At 46.8% G+C, this 17,398-nt stretch overlaps 1 protein-coding gene across 1 annotated transcript in view; it reads right to left on the bottom strand.

Annotated features, from left to right (window-relative positions):
- LOC121279300 (cadherin-2-like) overlaps positions 1–17,398 on the bottom strand; it is a 197,503-nt gene that overhangs the window by 66,009 nt on the left and 114,096 nt on the right. Inside the window, exons 3-4 of the mRNA XM_041190437.1 lie at positions 15,919–16,148; positions 887–1,057 (exon numbers count right to left, since the gene is read on the bottom strand). Coding sequence (XP_041046371.1) covers positions 887–1,057; positions 15,919–16,148 — 401 coding nt within the window. The remainder of the gene's footprint in view (positions 1–886; positions 1,058–15,918; positions 16,149–17,398) is intronic.

Raw genomic sequence — 17,398 nt, 5'->3', positions numbered from 1 at the left:
AGACGGACAGAGAGACGGACAGAGAGACGGACAGAGAGACGGACAGAGAGACGGACAGAGAGACGGACAGAGAGAGGGACAGAGAGAGGGACAGAGAGAGGGACAGAGAGAGGGACAGAGAGAGGGACAGAGAGAGGGACAGAGAGAGGGACAGAGAGAGGGACAGAGAGAGGGACTGTGAGATGAGATGCTTTTCATGACCTTAGGGCATCCCAAAACCAGTGAAGTACTTCTGAAGTGTAGTCACTCTTGTAATTTAGGAAACACAGCGGCTAATTTGTACACAGTAAGATCCCACAAACAACAATGCACAAACGACCAGATTTGTTGGAGGGATGAACATTGTCCAGGATAATAGGAATAAATCCCCTGCTCTTCAGAACAGTGCCATGGGATACTTTGTCTACCCCAGAGGCAGACAGAGCCCCAGTTTAACTTGGCATCTGAAAAACAGCATCGCTGGCATTGCAGCACTTCCTCAGGCCTGGAATTTAGGCTCAAGTCTCTGGAGTGGGTCTTGAACCCACAATCTCCTGACACAGGAATTGAGAGAGCTGCCCACTGAGACACACAGTCGACACCAAAAAAGGAAACGCGTTATTACTGGAGCAACAATACCCATCTGGGCCATTTATTAGCTATAGTGCATTTGAGCGTTAAGGTTAATAAGTTCCTTCAGCTCGAAGGGATTGTGTGCGTATCATTCGCGAATAGGTGGTGGTTTTCATCTAATGATTCATCTGCGACCAATAAGAGTGCTGCCAGTCATCTGGAATTTCATGGAGGACCAACCTGCAGTACAGCTCAACAACAAAAATAAATATATGGGTTCCTGCAAACCTCGTATCTGTTCGCAACTCCGGCCCTGAACGAAGTGGACCCTTACCCTGACCAGTTCTTGCGGGAAAGGACCACGAGAGTTTTCGGGCACGTTGATCGGAGGGATGACCCAGTCCCTCTTCTGACGTTTCAGCTGCCCCTGGTGCTCGAGCGAGAGCCGAGGAAACACGATGTCCGGAATATTCTGAGGCAGGGCGACATTACTTGACTTCCAGGTCTGAAAATACACAGGGGAAAAAAAAAAAGGTGGGGGAGGGAAAACAATTAGCGTATTTTAGTTGGACTGAATACATCTGCCCTCTTCCCGCAGAGAGCAGTGGAGGTTGGAGGTCATTGAATATAGACAAGGTTGAGTTAGACAGATTTTTGATAGTAACCCTTGACTCTCTTGTCTATATAATTCAATTTTTGCGATATGAATTAGGAGGCATAGGCCATCCCTCGAGCCTGCTCCACCATTCAAGATGATTATGGTTGATCTGATTGTGGCTTTAACTCCACTTTCCTTCCTACCTTCTGATTATGACCACAATCAGATCAGCCATGATCATCTTGAATGGCGGAGCAGGCTCGAGGGGCTGAATGGCCTACTCCCGAGTCCCTATATTCCTTATCGCAGATAATGGGTGGCATTATTTTGTCTCCAGCTGCTTCCAGGGTGGGGCTTCTCTCGTATACACAGTGTACGTTTTGGAAACTCGGGCAAATTCATATTTGGTCTCTCATTGGTTCATCTGAATTCCTGAAAAAAGGCCCAGCCAGCAAGTGAAACTCTTCGCTGAGAGTGATAAAGATGAAGAGTTTTCCCATGGGCGGCCAAAAAAATCTGGTGGTTTACCAGATACTGCAAATGGCATTAGTTCTGCCGGCCTTGCCAGCAACACCCACATCCTAGAAACAGTCAAAAAAAAATTGTCTTAAACAGCTGCCGTTTGTCTCAATTATTCCTCATGACACACGTCAACAATCCTCAGTCTTGATACATTTTTTCAGAATCTCTCCCTTTCAACTGAGGCAGAATTGATTAAGAGAAAGAACAAGAGAAACATTTGGTTGGAAATGGGATTTAACTTTATGGAGGCAAGTACAGACCTCGTTCAACACACTAATCTGAGTACTGATCAGACAATCATTGTATTGCAATTATACAGAATTACACAAGACCCTTGCAGAAGGAGGTTCCAAATTTCTACCACGCACCCTGTGCAGAGGTTTTTCGGAATTCCACCCCTGAAAGGTCCGCCTCTAGTTTTTAAAAAGGAGAACATCTCCCAGTTCTAGACTCACCAAATCAACAGAAATAGCTCCTCTCACTCTACCCTACCTGCTCCCCTTAATACCTTGGGAGCTTTGATTAAATCACCCCCATAAGCTTCGAAATTCCAAGAGAACGCAGCCTTAGTTTATGGGCTCCTTGTAATTTAATCCTTAAGAGTTCAAATATCATTCTGGTAAATCTACACTGCATTCCCTCCCAAGTCTAATCTACCCCTCCTAAGGTGCGATGCACAGGACTGTTCACAGTCACTCCAGGTGTGGCCTAACCAGGGCTTTGTACAACTGAAGCATGGCTTCTAACCCACTAGCTCTCTAAATAGAAAGGCCCCCATTTCATTAATACTTTTATTATATTTGCATCCGTCCATGACATAATCTACGTACGTGAACTCTGAATCGCTCTGGACTTCTGCTGCTTCTAGCTGTTAACCCTACGAACATAATCTATTCAGTTCTCCCTGGCGCTTACGTAGCTTCTTCAGCAACTTACATTTATTTAGCATCGTTAACGTAATAAAACATCCCAAGGTCTTTCAAAAGGAGTTGTTACAAAGCAAAACAAACACTAAGCTGCAATGGTGACCAAAGGTTTGCTCGGAGAAGTAGATTCTAAGCAGAGTCGTAAAGGAGGCGGGGGTGGGGTGGGGGAATGTGAGGAGAGATGGGGTGGGGTTGTTTAGGGAGGGAATTACTGATCTTGGGGCCCATGCAGCTGGAAGCAAGGCCACTGATGGCGAAGCCATTAAAATCGGGAGGAATAGATTATGTTCACAGGGTTAAAAGCTAGAGGCAGCTCAAGAATCCAGAATTGGAGGAACGCAGAGATAGGGGAGGGTTGCAGAGGATTACAGACATGGGGAGGGGCAATAAATGCTGGCCTAGGCAGCAACGTCCACAACCCGTGAAAGAATAAAACAAAGGCCATGGAAGGATTTGCAAACAAGGATAAGAATTGTCAAACTGAAGCACTGCTTGACTACGAGCCAGTGAAGGACAGTGAGCTCAGGTGTGAAGGGTGAACAGGGCTCGTTGAGGGTAAGAAAGAGGCCAGTGTTTGTGCAACCTGTTTCATGAACACCAGACATCGCAAAGCATTTTACAGCTAATAAAGTGCTTTTGGAGTGCAATCACTGTTGTAACATAGGAAATGTGGCAGCCAATTTACACACAGCAAGCTCCCACAAACAGCAATGTGATAACGAGCAGATAATTTGTTTTTCCAATGATGATCGAGGGATAAATATTGACCCTAGGACTCTGGTGAGGACTCTCCTGCTCTTCTTCCAAAGAGTGCCATGGGACCTTTTACATCTGTCCGAGGGGGCAGACAGGGCCTCAGTTTAAGGTCTCATGCAAAAGACAACACCTCCAACAGTGCAGCATTCCCTCAGTACTGCACCAGAGTATCAGCAGCTGAAGTCCCGGACAGGGGCAGCGGATCTTGGATGACCTGGCGTTTATGCAGGGTAGAACGTGGGGAGACCAGCCAGGAATGCGTTGCAAAAGTCTAGCAGGAGCAAATGAAGATTTCAGCAGCAAACGGACTGAGACAGGGTGAAGTCAGATGATGTTCCTGAGGTGAAAACAGATGGTCTTAGCAACATGTGATTGGATGCTCATCAAAGTTGCGCATGTTCTGGTCTCGGAGAGGAACACAAAGTCTGTAACTAAGGAATGGAAAAGGATAAAGAGGCTTCCCTTAAAACGCATCTACGCTATACGAATAGGAAGTTCCAATTCTCACCATCTCCTGGGTAAAGAAGTTTCTCCCGAATTCGTAATTGTTTTTTTTTAAAACTAGCTTAGATCGATGGCCTACAATCCCCTATAACATTCCACACCTGCGCGCTGCCTGTTTTCTCAGTCTGTAGTATCCTCACATTTCTGCCGTTATGCTCACTTTAACAAGGCACAAAGGGACAAAAACTGCAAGGGTATTATCTAGGAGGCTGGGCAGCTTTGTAACACTGTTTATTGCCCCTGGTTTTGGTCTTCACTACCAGTGGCAACATCTTTAAATACAGCCCATCGAACTCTATCGTCACTTCAAAACACCCTCCCCCGTCATGTCATCCCTCAGCTGCCTCAAAACGATCCCAACCCTGTTGAGTGGGTGGTCCTCAGGAGATGGAGAGAAAGAGAAAGAGACGGGAACAAGAGAGGGGATTGCTGCCGATTCAGAAGGGCAGAGGCGAAACTTACTAGAAACCAGAAGCAAATACAAATCGCTGCAAACCCACAGAACAAATCAGCAGCGCAATTACTGAAGGATGGGAATTTAATAGCAATGTTACTGAATTAAAAGTGTGCATCACATTTGGGAATCAAGTTTAGACAGAATATTTAGAATTGAAGGCGGAAAAACGTCATGGGTTTAGTTTCACCTCTGGAACATTCCACCATTCCTCAATAACCCTCGTCCATCTCACCACCTTGTGTTGAGTGTTGTGGCATCCCTTCCTTCATCAATCTCTCACCCTCCATTAATATCAAGTCCTTCAGAATGCTACTCGCATCCCACTCGCCCGTCGTTCCCATGGTTGCCGACCTGATTTGGCTCCCAGTCCAGCAACATCTCCACTTTAAAATTCTCACCCCGGCGTTCAAATCCCTCCGTGGCTTCACCTCCCTCCCCCACCCCACCCCCAACCCCAACCCCAGCTCCATCTTTTCCTCCAACCCTACACACCTCCAAGATCTCCGCACTCCTCCAGTTCCGGCCTCTTGCAAATCTCCGATTCTGATCGCTCCACCATTGGCGCACGGTGCCTTCAACCTGCGCCCTAGCCTCCGGAATTCCCCCCCTGAACCTCTCTGGCCCTCTCCTCCTCCCTTTAATTTGCTCCTTAGAGCCCACATCGTTTATTTTGGTCATCTGTCTAAATAGCTCTATGCGGCTCAATATCAAATTTTGTTTGGCAGCACTCCTGTGAAGCGCCTGGGGATGGTTTACTACGTTAAAGGCGCTGTGTGAACTTCCAGAGTGACGATCTTGGTACGTAGGAGCTGGAGGGAGCTATGCAAACTGGAGTCTATTTTACCATTCAATTAGACTGTGGATGTTCTCCGTCGACCCCATCCACCCACTTTTGTTCCGCGTACCCCTGCCTAGCGTAAAACAACCCGTTTTGAAATTTTTCACTGACTCCCGGCCTTTTTGGGAGAGTTTTCCAGGTTTCCACTACCCCTTCATGCAAGCAAGTGCTTCCTGACATCTCCGCTGGCTCAAATGGGAAGGGTACGCCCCCTATCTTTCATCAGAACTGGGAGCTGTTTGGGAAGACTGTCTTTCAAGCAATGACAGAGGCTGGGCAAAGGCTTGGGGGTGGGGGGTTGGGGGGGGTGGGTGGTGGCTGGAGGAGTGGTGCAGAGAAAGATAATAGAGGAAAAGGTCTGTGATTAAAACGAGCAAAAAAGTGATGACACTGCACGCAGCCAAATGGTTTTAGTTTGATTCTTGGGGGAAAAAAAAGAGCAAAGCTCTTACTTGACTTTTCTTTCCTAGTTTTGTCAACTTTTCAGATAGAGCGAGTAGAACACGGAATCTGGACATCTGGAGTATTTAAAGTCAATGTACCTCCTGACTGCTCATTAACATCCTCTAAAGTAAAGCTAAAAATAAGAATAAGTCTGTAGATATAAAAAGAGTCATCGGATGTTTACAACCATTATGAAAGTTGATCAATCAAGATTTTAAATATTTACCCAATCCCACTAATGCCTTTCTGCCAGTAAACCATGCCAGAAGCATTTGGGTTCTTTCACTGGCCGAGCGAACATCCTCTGCACAGGGCAGCTGGATTATATACAGCATCAGCACTGAGTACATCCCTTCACGGCCTTCGCCCAGAGAACAAGACCAAACGCTAACTGAAGTATGTAAATATTTAGAGAAAATAAGTGCCGTCTGAAGGGCCTGGACAATAGGTTAGCTGTAATTTTCAGCGGCTGATTTTTGAAACACCAATTCTCTGTCACTCAGGGATTGGTACAGCATCGCCAAGAAAGGTGTCCCCCATGGCAGGAGGTTCAGCCACCCGGAGAGGCCGATTTAAAGGCGATTATTGGTAAAACAACCTGGGGAAGAGATGACGAAACCTCTTTTCCGGTACAGAGATGCCACAGGGCGTCCCAAACCCTTTACAGCCAACGAAATGCAGCCGTAACGTAGGAAATGCAGCAGGGAAGTAGCGCACAGCAAGCTCCCACAAACACGATAAAGTCCTGTTTCAGTGGACGCTGACTGAAGGATAAATATTGGCCAGGGACACGGGGGAGAACTCCCCTGCTGCGTTTTGGAATAGTAGCGACGGGGTCTTTCACACCCGCCCCGAGGGGGCAGGCGGGGCCTCGATTTAATGACGCACCCCAAAGATTAACACCTCCAACAGTGCAGCACTCCATCACCACTGCACAGGAGCGTCGACCTTTGATTCTCTCTTTGCTCAGCCCTCCGGAGTGGGGCTTGAACCCACAACCTTCTGACTCCGAGACGAGAGTGCTACCCGCTGAGTCACGGGGAGACTGCAGGGAGTGGGGCTAATTGGATAACTCTTTCAAAAGAGACAGAACAGGGGAGATGGGCTGACTGGCCTCCTACTGTGCTGCATCATCCTTCCTTCAGCCCTTCCAAAATACAGCGGGGTAAAATTTTCCACGTTCCAATATCAGTGTTACTCCGGTGCAGCGCAGCACCTGTCATCGCAATCTTTATTCCACTGAAGCCCCCATTATACAAGGCCCCTAGCGCCTTACTACAGATCACTGGGAAGGGACTTGGGGGCGGCTTACAGCTGACAAATGGCGCACTCAGCTGTCCAGTCGTGTTTGGATTTACAATGAGCTTCAGAGTCTAAGTAGATACTCATGTTTCTTCAATGCATTGCCGAAGACAGATGGACCATACATATCCACACTGATCCACTAGTCTATTCACAGCGCGACACAGCAGGAGGAGGAGAAGGAAAGGCCAAAACTTAAAATGTGCTACAAGGTTGAGGCACATACAGTCAAGAGCCGTGCGTTGAGGATTGATCTGAAATAACCATTTGTGCTTTCATCACATGAAGCAAACCGGTTTCATTTCTTAATATAAATCCCTCCTCTCTCTGGAAGCCTAGGATAACTCTTTTTTTAAATTTAGTCATGAGATGCTGGCTGGGTCAGGGGACATTTATGAGTCAACCACATTGCTGTGGGTCTGTAGTCACGTGTAGGTGAGATAAGGATAGTAGGGCACTGGTGAACCAGATGGGTTTTATTTTAAAACAACAACCGGCAATGGTTTCACAAGACTTTCAAATTCAAATCTCACCACCTGCTGTGCTGGGATTCGAACCCAAGCTCCCAGATCTCTGGAGTGCCAGTCCAGTGACAATACTACTAGGCCACCAGCTCCCCTAACAAAGAATAGGCCATTCAGCCCAAATGCTCCATGCTGGTGTTTATGTTCCAAATGAGCCTTCCTCCACCCCATTTCATATTGCACCATTAATGTATCCATTTCTCCTTCATGTATTCATCCAGCTTCCCTTTAAATATGTTAATGCCAGTGTCTCAATGATGCTTTCCCCCCTGAATAAAGGTGGCTCCTGCAAGAGAGTTCCAAAATTCTACCACAGTTGTGAAATGTTTCCCAATTTCACTCCCAAAAGCACAGATTCTAATTTTTAGACAATGCCCCCAGACAAATCAGCAGACAGCGTTTCTCTATCTACCTTGGTTACAGAGGAAGAGGCCATTCAGCCCATTGTGTCTGTGCTGGCTCTCCAAGAGCAATTCACCTAGTGCAAGTTCCTCCTTTTCAGATAATAATCCAATTCCCTCTTGAAAGCCTTGATTGAAGCTGCCTCCATCTCACTCTCAGGCAGTGCATTCCAGATCCTAAAAGATTTTCATGTTGTCATTACGTACCACCTTTGCCAATTACCTTAAATCGGTGCCCTCTGGTTCTCAAACCTTCCACCAATGGGAACAGTTTCACCCCATCTATTCTGTCCAGACCCCTCAGGATTTTGAGCACTTCGGTCAAATCACCTCTCACCTTCTCTTCTCTAAAGAGAGCAATCCCATCTTCTCCAACCTATCCACATAACTGAAGGTCCTCACCCCTGGAACCATGAATATTTTCACTGGACGTCAGCTTAGATTTGCGTGTTCAAGTACCGGAGTGGGACTTGAGTTGACAATCTTCTGACCCGGAGGTGAGAGTGCTCCCCACTGAGCCATGGCTGACACAAAGATGAATTAGGGTGGGAGGAAACGCGAGAGAAGCATAAACACTGGCATGGACCAGTTGGGTGGAATGGCTTGTTCCTGTGCTGTAAATCACAGAATCTTTACAGTGCATAAGTTCGGCCCATCGAGTCTGCACTGGCTCTCTGAGAGAGCATTCCACCTAGTTCCATTCCCCTGCCTTATCCCTGTAACCCTGCACATCATCTCTATTCAGGTAGCAATCCAATTCCCTTTTGAATACCTCGATCGATTCTGCCTCCACCACCCTCTCAGGAAGTTCGTTCCCCACTCCAACTGCCCTCTGGGCGAAAATAATGTTTTCCTCACATCATTTTTACTCCTTTTGCCAACTATTTTGAATCTGTGCCCTCCAGTTCTTGATGCCCCCTTGGGTGGCAAGTTTCTCACTATCTGCCCTGCCCATACCATCTCAGGATCTTGAATACCTCTATCAAGTCTCCTCTCAGCCCTCGTTTCTCCAAGGAAGGGTTAAAATTCAAATGCATTTTGACATAGCGGAACACAGGTACTGGCAAAGCTATAACAGGATGGTTTCCACTTGCGCACATCCGAGAAATCCTGCCTTCATCTAACGCTTGCATCAATAGGGTTTCAGACAAGAACACTTGCTGAATTCTCCAAACTCGCCCACACATATGCTAGGATGTTGAGACCACCTGTGGTGGCCACAATCTGCTCGATATAAAGGATCTGCCAACTCTGGATGGGCCAGCCCAAACCTTTTCTAGTTTACATGAACCTCAAACATTAGACAAGTAGCAACTTGTATTTGTGGAGCACCTTTAACATATTAAAATAGCCCATGGTGCATCACAGGGACAGAGGCATAACAGACAATATATGACACGAGCAACAGAAGGAGGTACAAGGACAGGTGATCAAATACTTAAGCCGAGGGGCGAGGTGGGGGGGGGGTGGCATAATGGTAATGTCACTGGACTAGTAATCCTGAGGCCCAGGCTAAACGTTCTTGGGGCACAGGTTCAAAACCCACCACGGCATGGAAACCAAAGCTACTCTTGGTAATGGTGGCCACGAAACTATCGCTGATCGTCTTAAAAAAAAAACCCATCTGGTTCACTAATGTCCTTTAGGGAAGGAAATCTGCCGTCCCTTACCTACATGCAGCTCCAGGCCTACAACAATGCGATTGATTCTTAACTGCCTTCTGAACTGGCCCAGCCATCCACTCGGCTCAAGGGAAATTAGGCATGAAGGAATAAAAGAGCGAGCGAGCGAGAGAGGAAGAGTGAAAGAGAGAGACGACTCTCCTTCAAAGCTGAAGAGGGCTAAAAATATGAGGGGTTTTTGTCCTGAAAGGGGGGGGGGGGGGGGGGGGGGCGGGGGGGCAGGTGAAAGAAAAGGGAAGGTCAGAGAAAGGTCAGAGGGTTGGGATAAAAGCAAAATACTGCGGATGCTGGAAATCGGAAATAAAGACAGAAAATGCTGGAAAAACTCAGCAGGTCTGGCAGTGTCAGTGGAGAGAGAAACAGAGTTAACGTTTCAAGACCAATGCGGCTCTTCTTTGGAAGTGCCCAGACCTGAGTTTTTCCAGCGCTCTGTTTGTATAAACAGTGCAGTAACAGTGTTTCTTCTTACCTGACAGAGGCCATTTAGCTCAGCCTGTGTACTGGCTTTTTGAGCAAGCTGTCACATTTAGTCCAACACCCCAGCCTATTTTCCCCTAATCCCGTAAATTAATCCTCCTGGAGGACATGCCTCCTTGCCTTTGGAATCAGAAACATTCGCCTGCATTTGAGATCTTAACCGTGAAGATATTTCTCCCGATTTTCACGATTCTTTTACCAATTATTTTAGTCTGTGGTTATTGACCCACATGTCAAAGGCAACAGCTTCTCCTCAGTTGCTCTATCAACATCCCTAGTTGTTTTGAATACCTTTATCCGTGCTGGCTCCGCAAAGTGTGAATTAATTTCGTCCCTGGCGATGGTCTGTAACAGTTTTCCTGTCTCGGACAATGGACTGACTGACCTCTAGTTACCAGGTTCACCACTCTCCCCTCTTTTGAACAGTGGTGTATAGTATTTGCAATTCTCCAGTCCAGTAGCAACACCTCTTATCCAAGGAGCACTGAAAGATTGTGGTCAGAGCTTCTGCTATCCTCACCTATCATGTCCCCTCGGTGGGTTAGAATCCAACCCACCTGGACCAAGTGACTTCTGTTTATTTCCCAGTCTATGTCGAGATAATTGAAGCTCGCTACTGTTATGGCTCTGTAACTTTCAAATATCCCTGAAGTTTGCCAGCAGATTTGCTCCTCCATCACTTCCTCACTATTTAAATATCTACAGTAAATGTCGAGCAACGCAACAGCTCCTTTTTCTGCTTCTTGGCTCTAATCAGATCAGGTTCAGTCTTTGAAACCTCTAGAATATTGACCCTCTATTCAACAGTGATACTATCCTTGATCAATATTGTAGCAGCCCCTTGCCTTTTCCCCTCCCTCTCCTCAATACATGGCAGCCAATAAAAATGGTCATTTCCCAATCCTGATCTTACTACACGTTCTTTGTTCTTTCCTTTGTGAGGAACGTTTGAAGACTCTGGGTCTATACTCGATGGAGTTTAGAAGGATGAGGGGGGATCTGATTGAAACTTACAGAATACTGAAAATCCTGGATAGAGTGGACGCGGGGAAGATGTTTCCATTAGTAGGAGAGACTAGGACCCGAGGGCACAGCCTCAGAGTAAAGGGAAGACTTTTAGAACAGAGATGAGGAGAAACTTCTTTAGACAGAGAGTGGTGAATCTATGGAATTCATTGCCACGGAAGGCTGTGGAGGCCAGGTCATTGAGTGTATTTAAGACCGAGACATATAGGTTCTTGACTGGTAAGGGGATCAAAGGTTATGGGGAGAAGGCGGGAGAATGGGGTTGAGAAACTGATCAGCCATGATTGAATGGCGGAGCAGACTCGATGGGCCTAATTTCTGCTCCTAGGTCTTATGGTTCTGTTGCTGTTTGCCCCTCCTTGCTTTCTATGTGCGCTGTCTTGTCGCTGTTACATCTGGTCCTTGCTTCTGTACCAAATTAGCACAGCACTAGGTAACCTCCCCACAAGGACAGTGGTCCCAGCTCTGTTAAATTGAATACAGGTCTGCCAGAACTGGTCCCAGTCCCCCAGGAATCTTTTTTGAAATTCACTCTTGGGATGTGGACCTCACTGGCTAGGCCAGCATTTATTGCCCGTCCCTAATTGCCCTGTTCAGAGGTTGTTTTAAGAGTCAACCACATTGCTGAGGTTCTGGGGTCACATGTAGGCCAGACCAGGTCAGGACATTAGTGAAGGGTTTCTACAACAATCGGCAATGGTTTCATGGTTACCATTAGACTTTCAATTCCAGATTGTCTTTGAATTCAAATTCCACCAGCTGCCGTGGTGGGATTTGAACCCAGGTCCCCAGAGCATTGCCCTGGCTCTCTGGAATACTAGCCCAGCGACTATAACACTACACCATCGCCTGCCCTGAAGACCTCTCTCCTGTACCATGCTCCAGCCACGCCTCCACCCACACTGCCTTGTAGCTTCTGTGCTCACTGGGGATGCGATCCTTTGTTCGATCCTTTTTCTCACTCCTGAAACGCTCCACGGAGCACCCAGCTTCTTGTCTAGCTACAGTGACACCCACCACCTTCCAGTTCAGAATGTGACAACAATGAGCCCCACCTATCCCACCCTGTTAGCTAACAAGTTATTCCAAATCCCTTGTAACTCTAAGTCAATTTTAACTCTTCAAATGCCTAAAACTCTTAACCATTCAAAAAAAAAAATCGCAAACTCGATTAAAAATAACCTGTTATTAAAAGAAATCTAACCACTACTTAAAAAATTCTAGTCGCTAAACTACTTACTCTAAATTTGTTTATGATGTTGGGCCATCATTTAATTATTTAAAACAAAAACAGAATTACCTGGAAAAACTCAGCAGGTCTGGCAGCATCGGCGGAGAAGAAAAGAGTTGACGTTTCGAGTCCTCATGACAGTTCTGTTGAAGGGTCATGAGGACTCGAAATGTCAACTCTCTTCTTCTCCGCCGATGCTGCCAGACCTGCTGAGTTTTTCCAGGTAATTCTGTTTTTGTTTTGGATTTCCAGCATCCGCAGTTTTTTGTTTTTATCTCTGTATTTGATTATTTAGCCTGTTTCACACTCCTCACCATGTTCTGTCATTGGCTGATTCACAATAAACTGCTCCTCATGGCCCCAGCAATGCCCTCAACATTAGAACAAGAGATACTGCAGCCAAAACTGCACCTCTTTCCCGAAGCCCACGAATAGAACTGTCCTAGGTAGATCCACCGAACATAATTACTTCCATCCTTTTTCTCCTCATCCAGTCTCTTCCCACCTACATTTGTGATTCTTCTGACGCATGACATAGTTTCAACATTTTCCAGTCTCCTGGGCCTAACCGCCTCCTCCTCACTACGGACATGCAATCCTTCTACACCCCCTCACCCCCCCACCCCCCACACCAGGACAGTCTGAGGGCTCTCAGCTTCTTCCTTGAACAGAGGCCCGAGCGATCCCCATCCACCATCGCCCTCCTCGTCCACTTGGCTGAATTTGTTCTCGCATTAAACAACTTCTCCTTTAGCTTGTTTCACTTCCTCCAAATAAAAAATAAGTGTTGCTATGGGTACCCACATGGATCCTAGTTATGCCTGTCTTTTTGTGGTGTAGGTGGAACATTCCTTGTTCCAGTCCTACCCAAGCCCCCCCTCTCACAACTCTTTTCAGATGACTGTATCAGTGCCGCTTCATGCTCTTGGAAAAATTCGTCAATTTTGCTTCAAATTTCCACCCTTCTCACCTTCAAATGGTCCATCCCTGCCACTTCCCTTCCTTGACTTCTCAGTTTTCATTTCAGGGGATTGATTATCTACTAAACTCATTACAAGCCCACCGACTCCCATAGCTACTTCGACTCCAGCTCTTTACACCCTGTTTGAGGTAAGGACTCCACCCCATTCTCCCAGTTTCTCCATCTCCGTTGCACCAGTTCTGATGATGCCAACTTCCACAACAGCGCTTCCAACAGATCTTCCTCCTCTTCCCTCAACTGAGGGCTCCTCATCGCCACCATCCCCCCACCCCCACTGTGGTTGACAGGGCCCTCAACCATGTCCTGCACCTCTGCCTTCACCCCTTCCTCTCTCTCCCAGAACCATGATAGCGTCCCCCCTTGTCCTCACTTTTTCGACCCATCAGCCTCCGCATTCAAAAGGATCATCCTCTGCCATTTCCGCCAACTCCAGCATGATGCCACCACCGAGCGCACCTTCCCCTCACCCACCACCCCCCCCTGCCCCACCGCCGGCAGCATTCTGAATGGGCCATTCCCTCTGCGACACCCTGGTCCACTGCTCAATCACCCTCAACACCTCGTCTCCTTCCTACATCATCTTCCCAGGCAATCGCAGGAGGTGTATAACCTGTCCCTTTACCTCCTCCGCCCCCTCACTGTCCAAGGCCCCCCAAACACTCCTTCCAGATGAAGTAGCGATTCACTTGCACTTTTCAATTCACTCTGTCATATTCGCTGCCCATGACGCAATCTCCTCCACACTGGAGCAGAGTTCTGCCTCCCCCCAAAGAGGAGTCATACTGGACTTGAAACGTTAACTCTGTTCCTCCATCCACAGACGCTTCAAGACCTGCTGAGCTTTTCCAGCACTTTGTTTTTCCGTCAGATTTCCAGCGTCCGCAGTATTTTGCTTCTGGTTCCAGCCCTGTTTCGGTTTACCATGAACCCTGTTCACACCAGACAATTCTGCACAATTATCAGGAGATTACAGAACAGGTTTCTAGACACAACAATGAATCAGAAGATGCTACAGAAAGTTAACAAAACAAAGGGAAAAGTGCTGCAGAAATGGTAAGGTTAATATTAAAAGATGCCAGAAGCACTCAGTAGGCCTGGTTGCACTTCTGAAGATCTGGCTCGAGTTTTTAAAACAATGCCCTCTAACCCTAGGCTCCCCAACTGGTGGAAATAGATTCTATCTACCCCTACTTAATGGCTTGAAAACTTAGATCAAATCACCCTTTAACCGTCTAAATTCCATTGAATACAATCTCAGTTTGTGTAAGGTCTCCACCTCATGCTGATGGTGAAAAGCGGGTAATAATGGAGCAAGAAGCAAGAGGTGGGTCTGGGGGGCTGTGGGGTGACTTGTTTGTAAAAGGACTTTCATTTATATAATGCTTCTTGTGGCCACTGGACATCTCAAAGTGCTTTACAGCCAAAGAAAGTTGCCTGACCCACTGCTGCAGTATGGAGAAATCTCTTAACTTCTTCCAGTCCCATGGAAAAGGCATCAACCTGAAACGCTAAAACTGTCCAGTTGCTGCTGGATCTGTGTTGGGACGGGGGTGGGGGGGGGGGTGCGGTGGTGGGGGCTGGGGTGGGGGTTTTCAGAAAGTTACACTTGCTTTCATGCACAATCAATCATTCATAAATTGGTCCCAGCCTAAAAATATGTTGCCAAACTCGAAATGGAACGGGATTGTGTTTTTTTTTTTCCGCATAAAAGGCATCATTAGATCATTAGAAAGAGAAGGGAGTAGGCCATTCGACCCCTCAACCTGCTCCACCATTCAATAAAATCATGACTGGTCTGATGTGGCCTTAACTCCACTTTCCGGTCTGCCCTCCATAACTCTCGACTCCTTCGTCAATCAAGAGTCTGTTGAACGCGGCCTTGAGTATTGTCAATGATCCAGCCTCCACTGCTCTGTGGGGAAGAAAATTCCAAAAGACTAACAACCCTCCAGCGTTGTGCAGAAAATGCAGGTAAATGGAGTGGAGGATGGGGAACCGGACATATTGGTGGTTCAAGGTGATTTGACTAAGGTGCTTAGGATTTTGAAAGGGGCTGATTGGTTACAGAGTGAGCGAGAGTGTAGGTGAGAGAGCGTGAGAGAGAGCAACATTGTCTACTGGTATGAGGAGTCTAGGGCAAGGGAATATGATAAGCCAAATCAGAACCAGGCCATTCAGGAGACACGTTAGGAAACATTTCTTCACACTAAGGGGTGATGGACATGTGAAACTCTCTTAACTATTTTTGCCATTCAATCAAGGGATGTGCGCATTGCTGGCAAGGTATTATTCATTATTAACGTCATATTCATGGCTCTGAGATAGATAGATTTTTGCTAAACGAGGCTATGAAAGGATCTGGAGCCAAGGTAGGTGGATAGCATTAAAATCAGACATGATTTCACAGAAGAATGTAGTGGCTCGAGGGGCTGAATGGCCTCCCTCCAGTTCCAATGAGCTATAGGTTAGACATATCCAAATGATCCAGCCTCCACTGCTCTGCGGGGGAGAGAATTCCAAAGACTAACAACCCCCCCCCCCCACCCCGGGGCGCTGTGGTGGAGCAGTTTGGAGGGGCAGAATGGCTTAGAGGTACACAGTACAAAGAGCAGTGATAGGGAGCGGAATCCAAAAAAGACAACAGCAAGAGTGTCCATGAATGTGGCATCGTTACTGATAAGTGTGTGACTAGGTACCTTCTGTCCACTGTGCTTGGTACTGCCCTCGGGTCTCACTGTTAGCTTGACGGCAGTTTGCCATTGTTCCTGGGTCTTGGTTCCGTGTGCGGTTATCACAAACTTCAGCTGCTTTCCAGGGAGGTGAATGTTTTCCATTGCGTACACTACACCGTCGCGTTGGACCCTGAAACTCGGGTTACTCGTTTCATACTGCACCACCACACTTCCGTAACAGTCATCAAACCCCACTGGAAAAGAAAAACAGCACAGCATGTTTAGTTCCCAACACATTCACACATACAGATGCTAGGCACAAAATAGTATTTGAACAGAAAAAGTTCCAGGTCGGTGGACTAAAAGCCAGGGGGGGGTAGTGGAACTCTTTTGATTGCTCATTCACAAAGAGGCAGCACAGGCATGATGGATCGAATGGCCTCCTTCGTGTTTTAACAGTATTGTATGTACAAACACACTGTTGCGCCCACTTTTAACAAAGAACAAAATTTAAACTGGGCAGCTAAGTTTGTCAAAAAAAACTCCACTAATCATTATCTAATTGTGTTAAAATTTATGCCTATTTGTATTAAAATTCATTAAAATTGTTGCTTACAACCAGTTACTTTCAGGCAAAAACTGGTCTTCCTGTTATCATTTAATGACGCAGCACAGGAAGTGGCTATTTGGCCCATCACACCTGTGCTGGCTCTTCGGAAGGACTATCCAATCAGTCCCACTGGCCCTACTCTTTGCCCATGGTCCTGTGAATCTTCCCTCTCTAATTACTTTGTGAAAGTTACTTTTGAACCTGCTGCTACTGCCCTTTCAGGCAGCGCATTCTCAATATTATCATATTTCCAACATTGTTTCTGGATTTAAGCGGCAGTGAGAGACAGAGTTCCAAAGCTGAGGCTTTATAAGGCTCTGGTCAGACCACATTTAGAATATTGTGAGCAATTTTGGGCCCCGTATCTCAGGAGGGATGTGCTGGCCCTGGAGAGGGTCCAGAGGAGGTTCACGAGAATGATCCCAGGAATGAAAGGCTTAACATATGAGGAACGTTTGAGGACTCTGGGTCTATACTCGATGGAGTTTAGAAGGATGAGGGGGGATCTGATTGAAACTTACAGAATACTGAAAGGCCTGGATAGAGTGGACGTGGGGAAGATGTTCCCATTACTAGGAGAGACTAGGACCCGAGGGCACAGCCTCAGAGTAAAGGGAAGACCTTTTAGAACAGAGATGAGGAGAAACTTCTTTAGCCAGAGAGTGGTGAATCTGTGGAATTCATTGCCACAGAAGGCTGCGGAGGCCGGGTCATTGAGTGTATTTAAGACCGAGATAGATAGGTTCTTGATTGGTTAGGGGATCAAAGGTAACGGGGAGAAGGCGGGAGAATGGGGTTGAGAAATTATCAGCCATGATTGAAATACGGAACAGACTTGATGGGCCGAATGGCCTAATTTCTGCTCCTGTGTCTTATGGTCTTATTATGGGATAG

Source organism: Carcharodon carcharias, chromosome 6 (assembly GCF_017639515.1).
Source record: "Carcharodon carcharias isolate sCarCar2 chromosome 6, sCarCar2.pri, whole genome shotgun sequence".
NCBI lineage: Eukaryota > Metazoa > Chordata > Chondrichthyes > Lamniformes > Lamnidae > Carcharodon > Carcharodon carcharias.
This window is presented reverse-complemented; position numbering and strand designations above follow the sequence as displayed.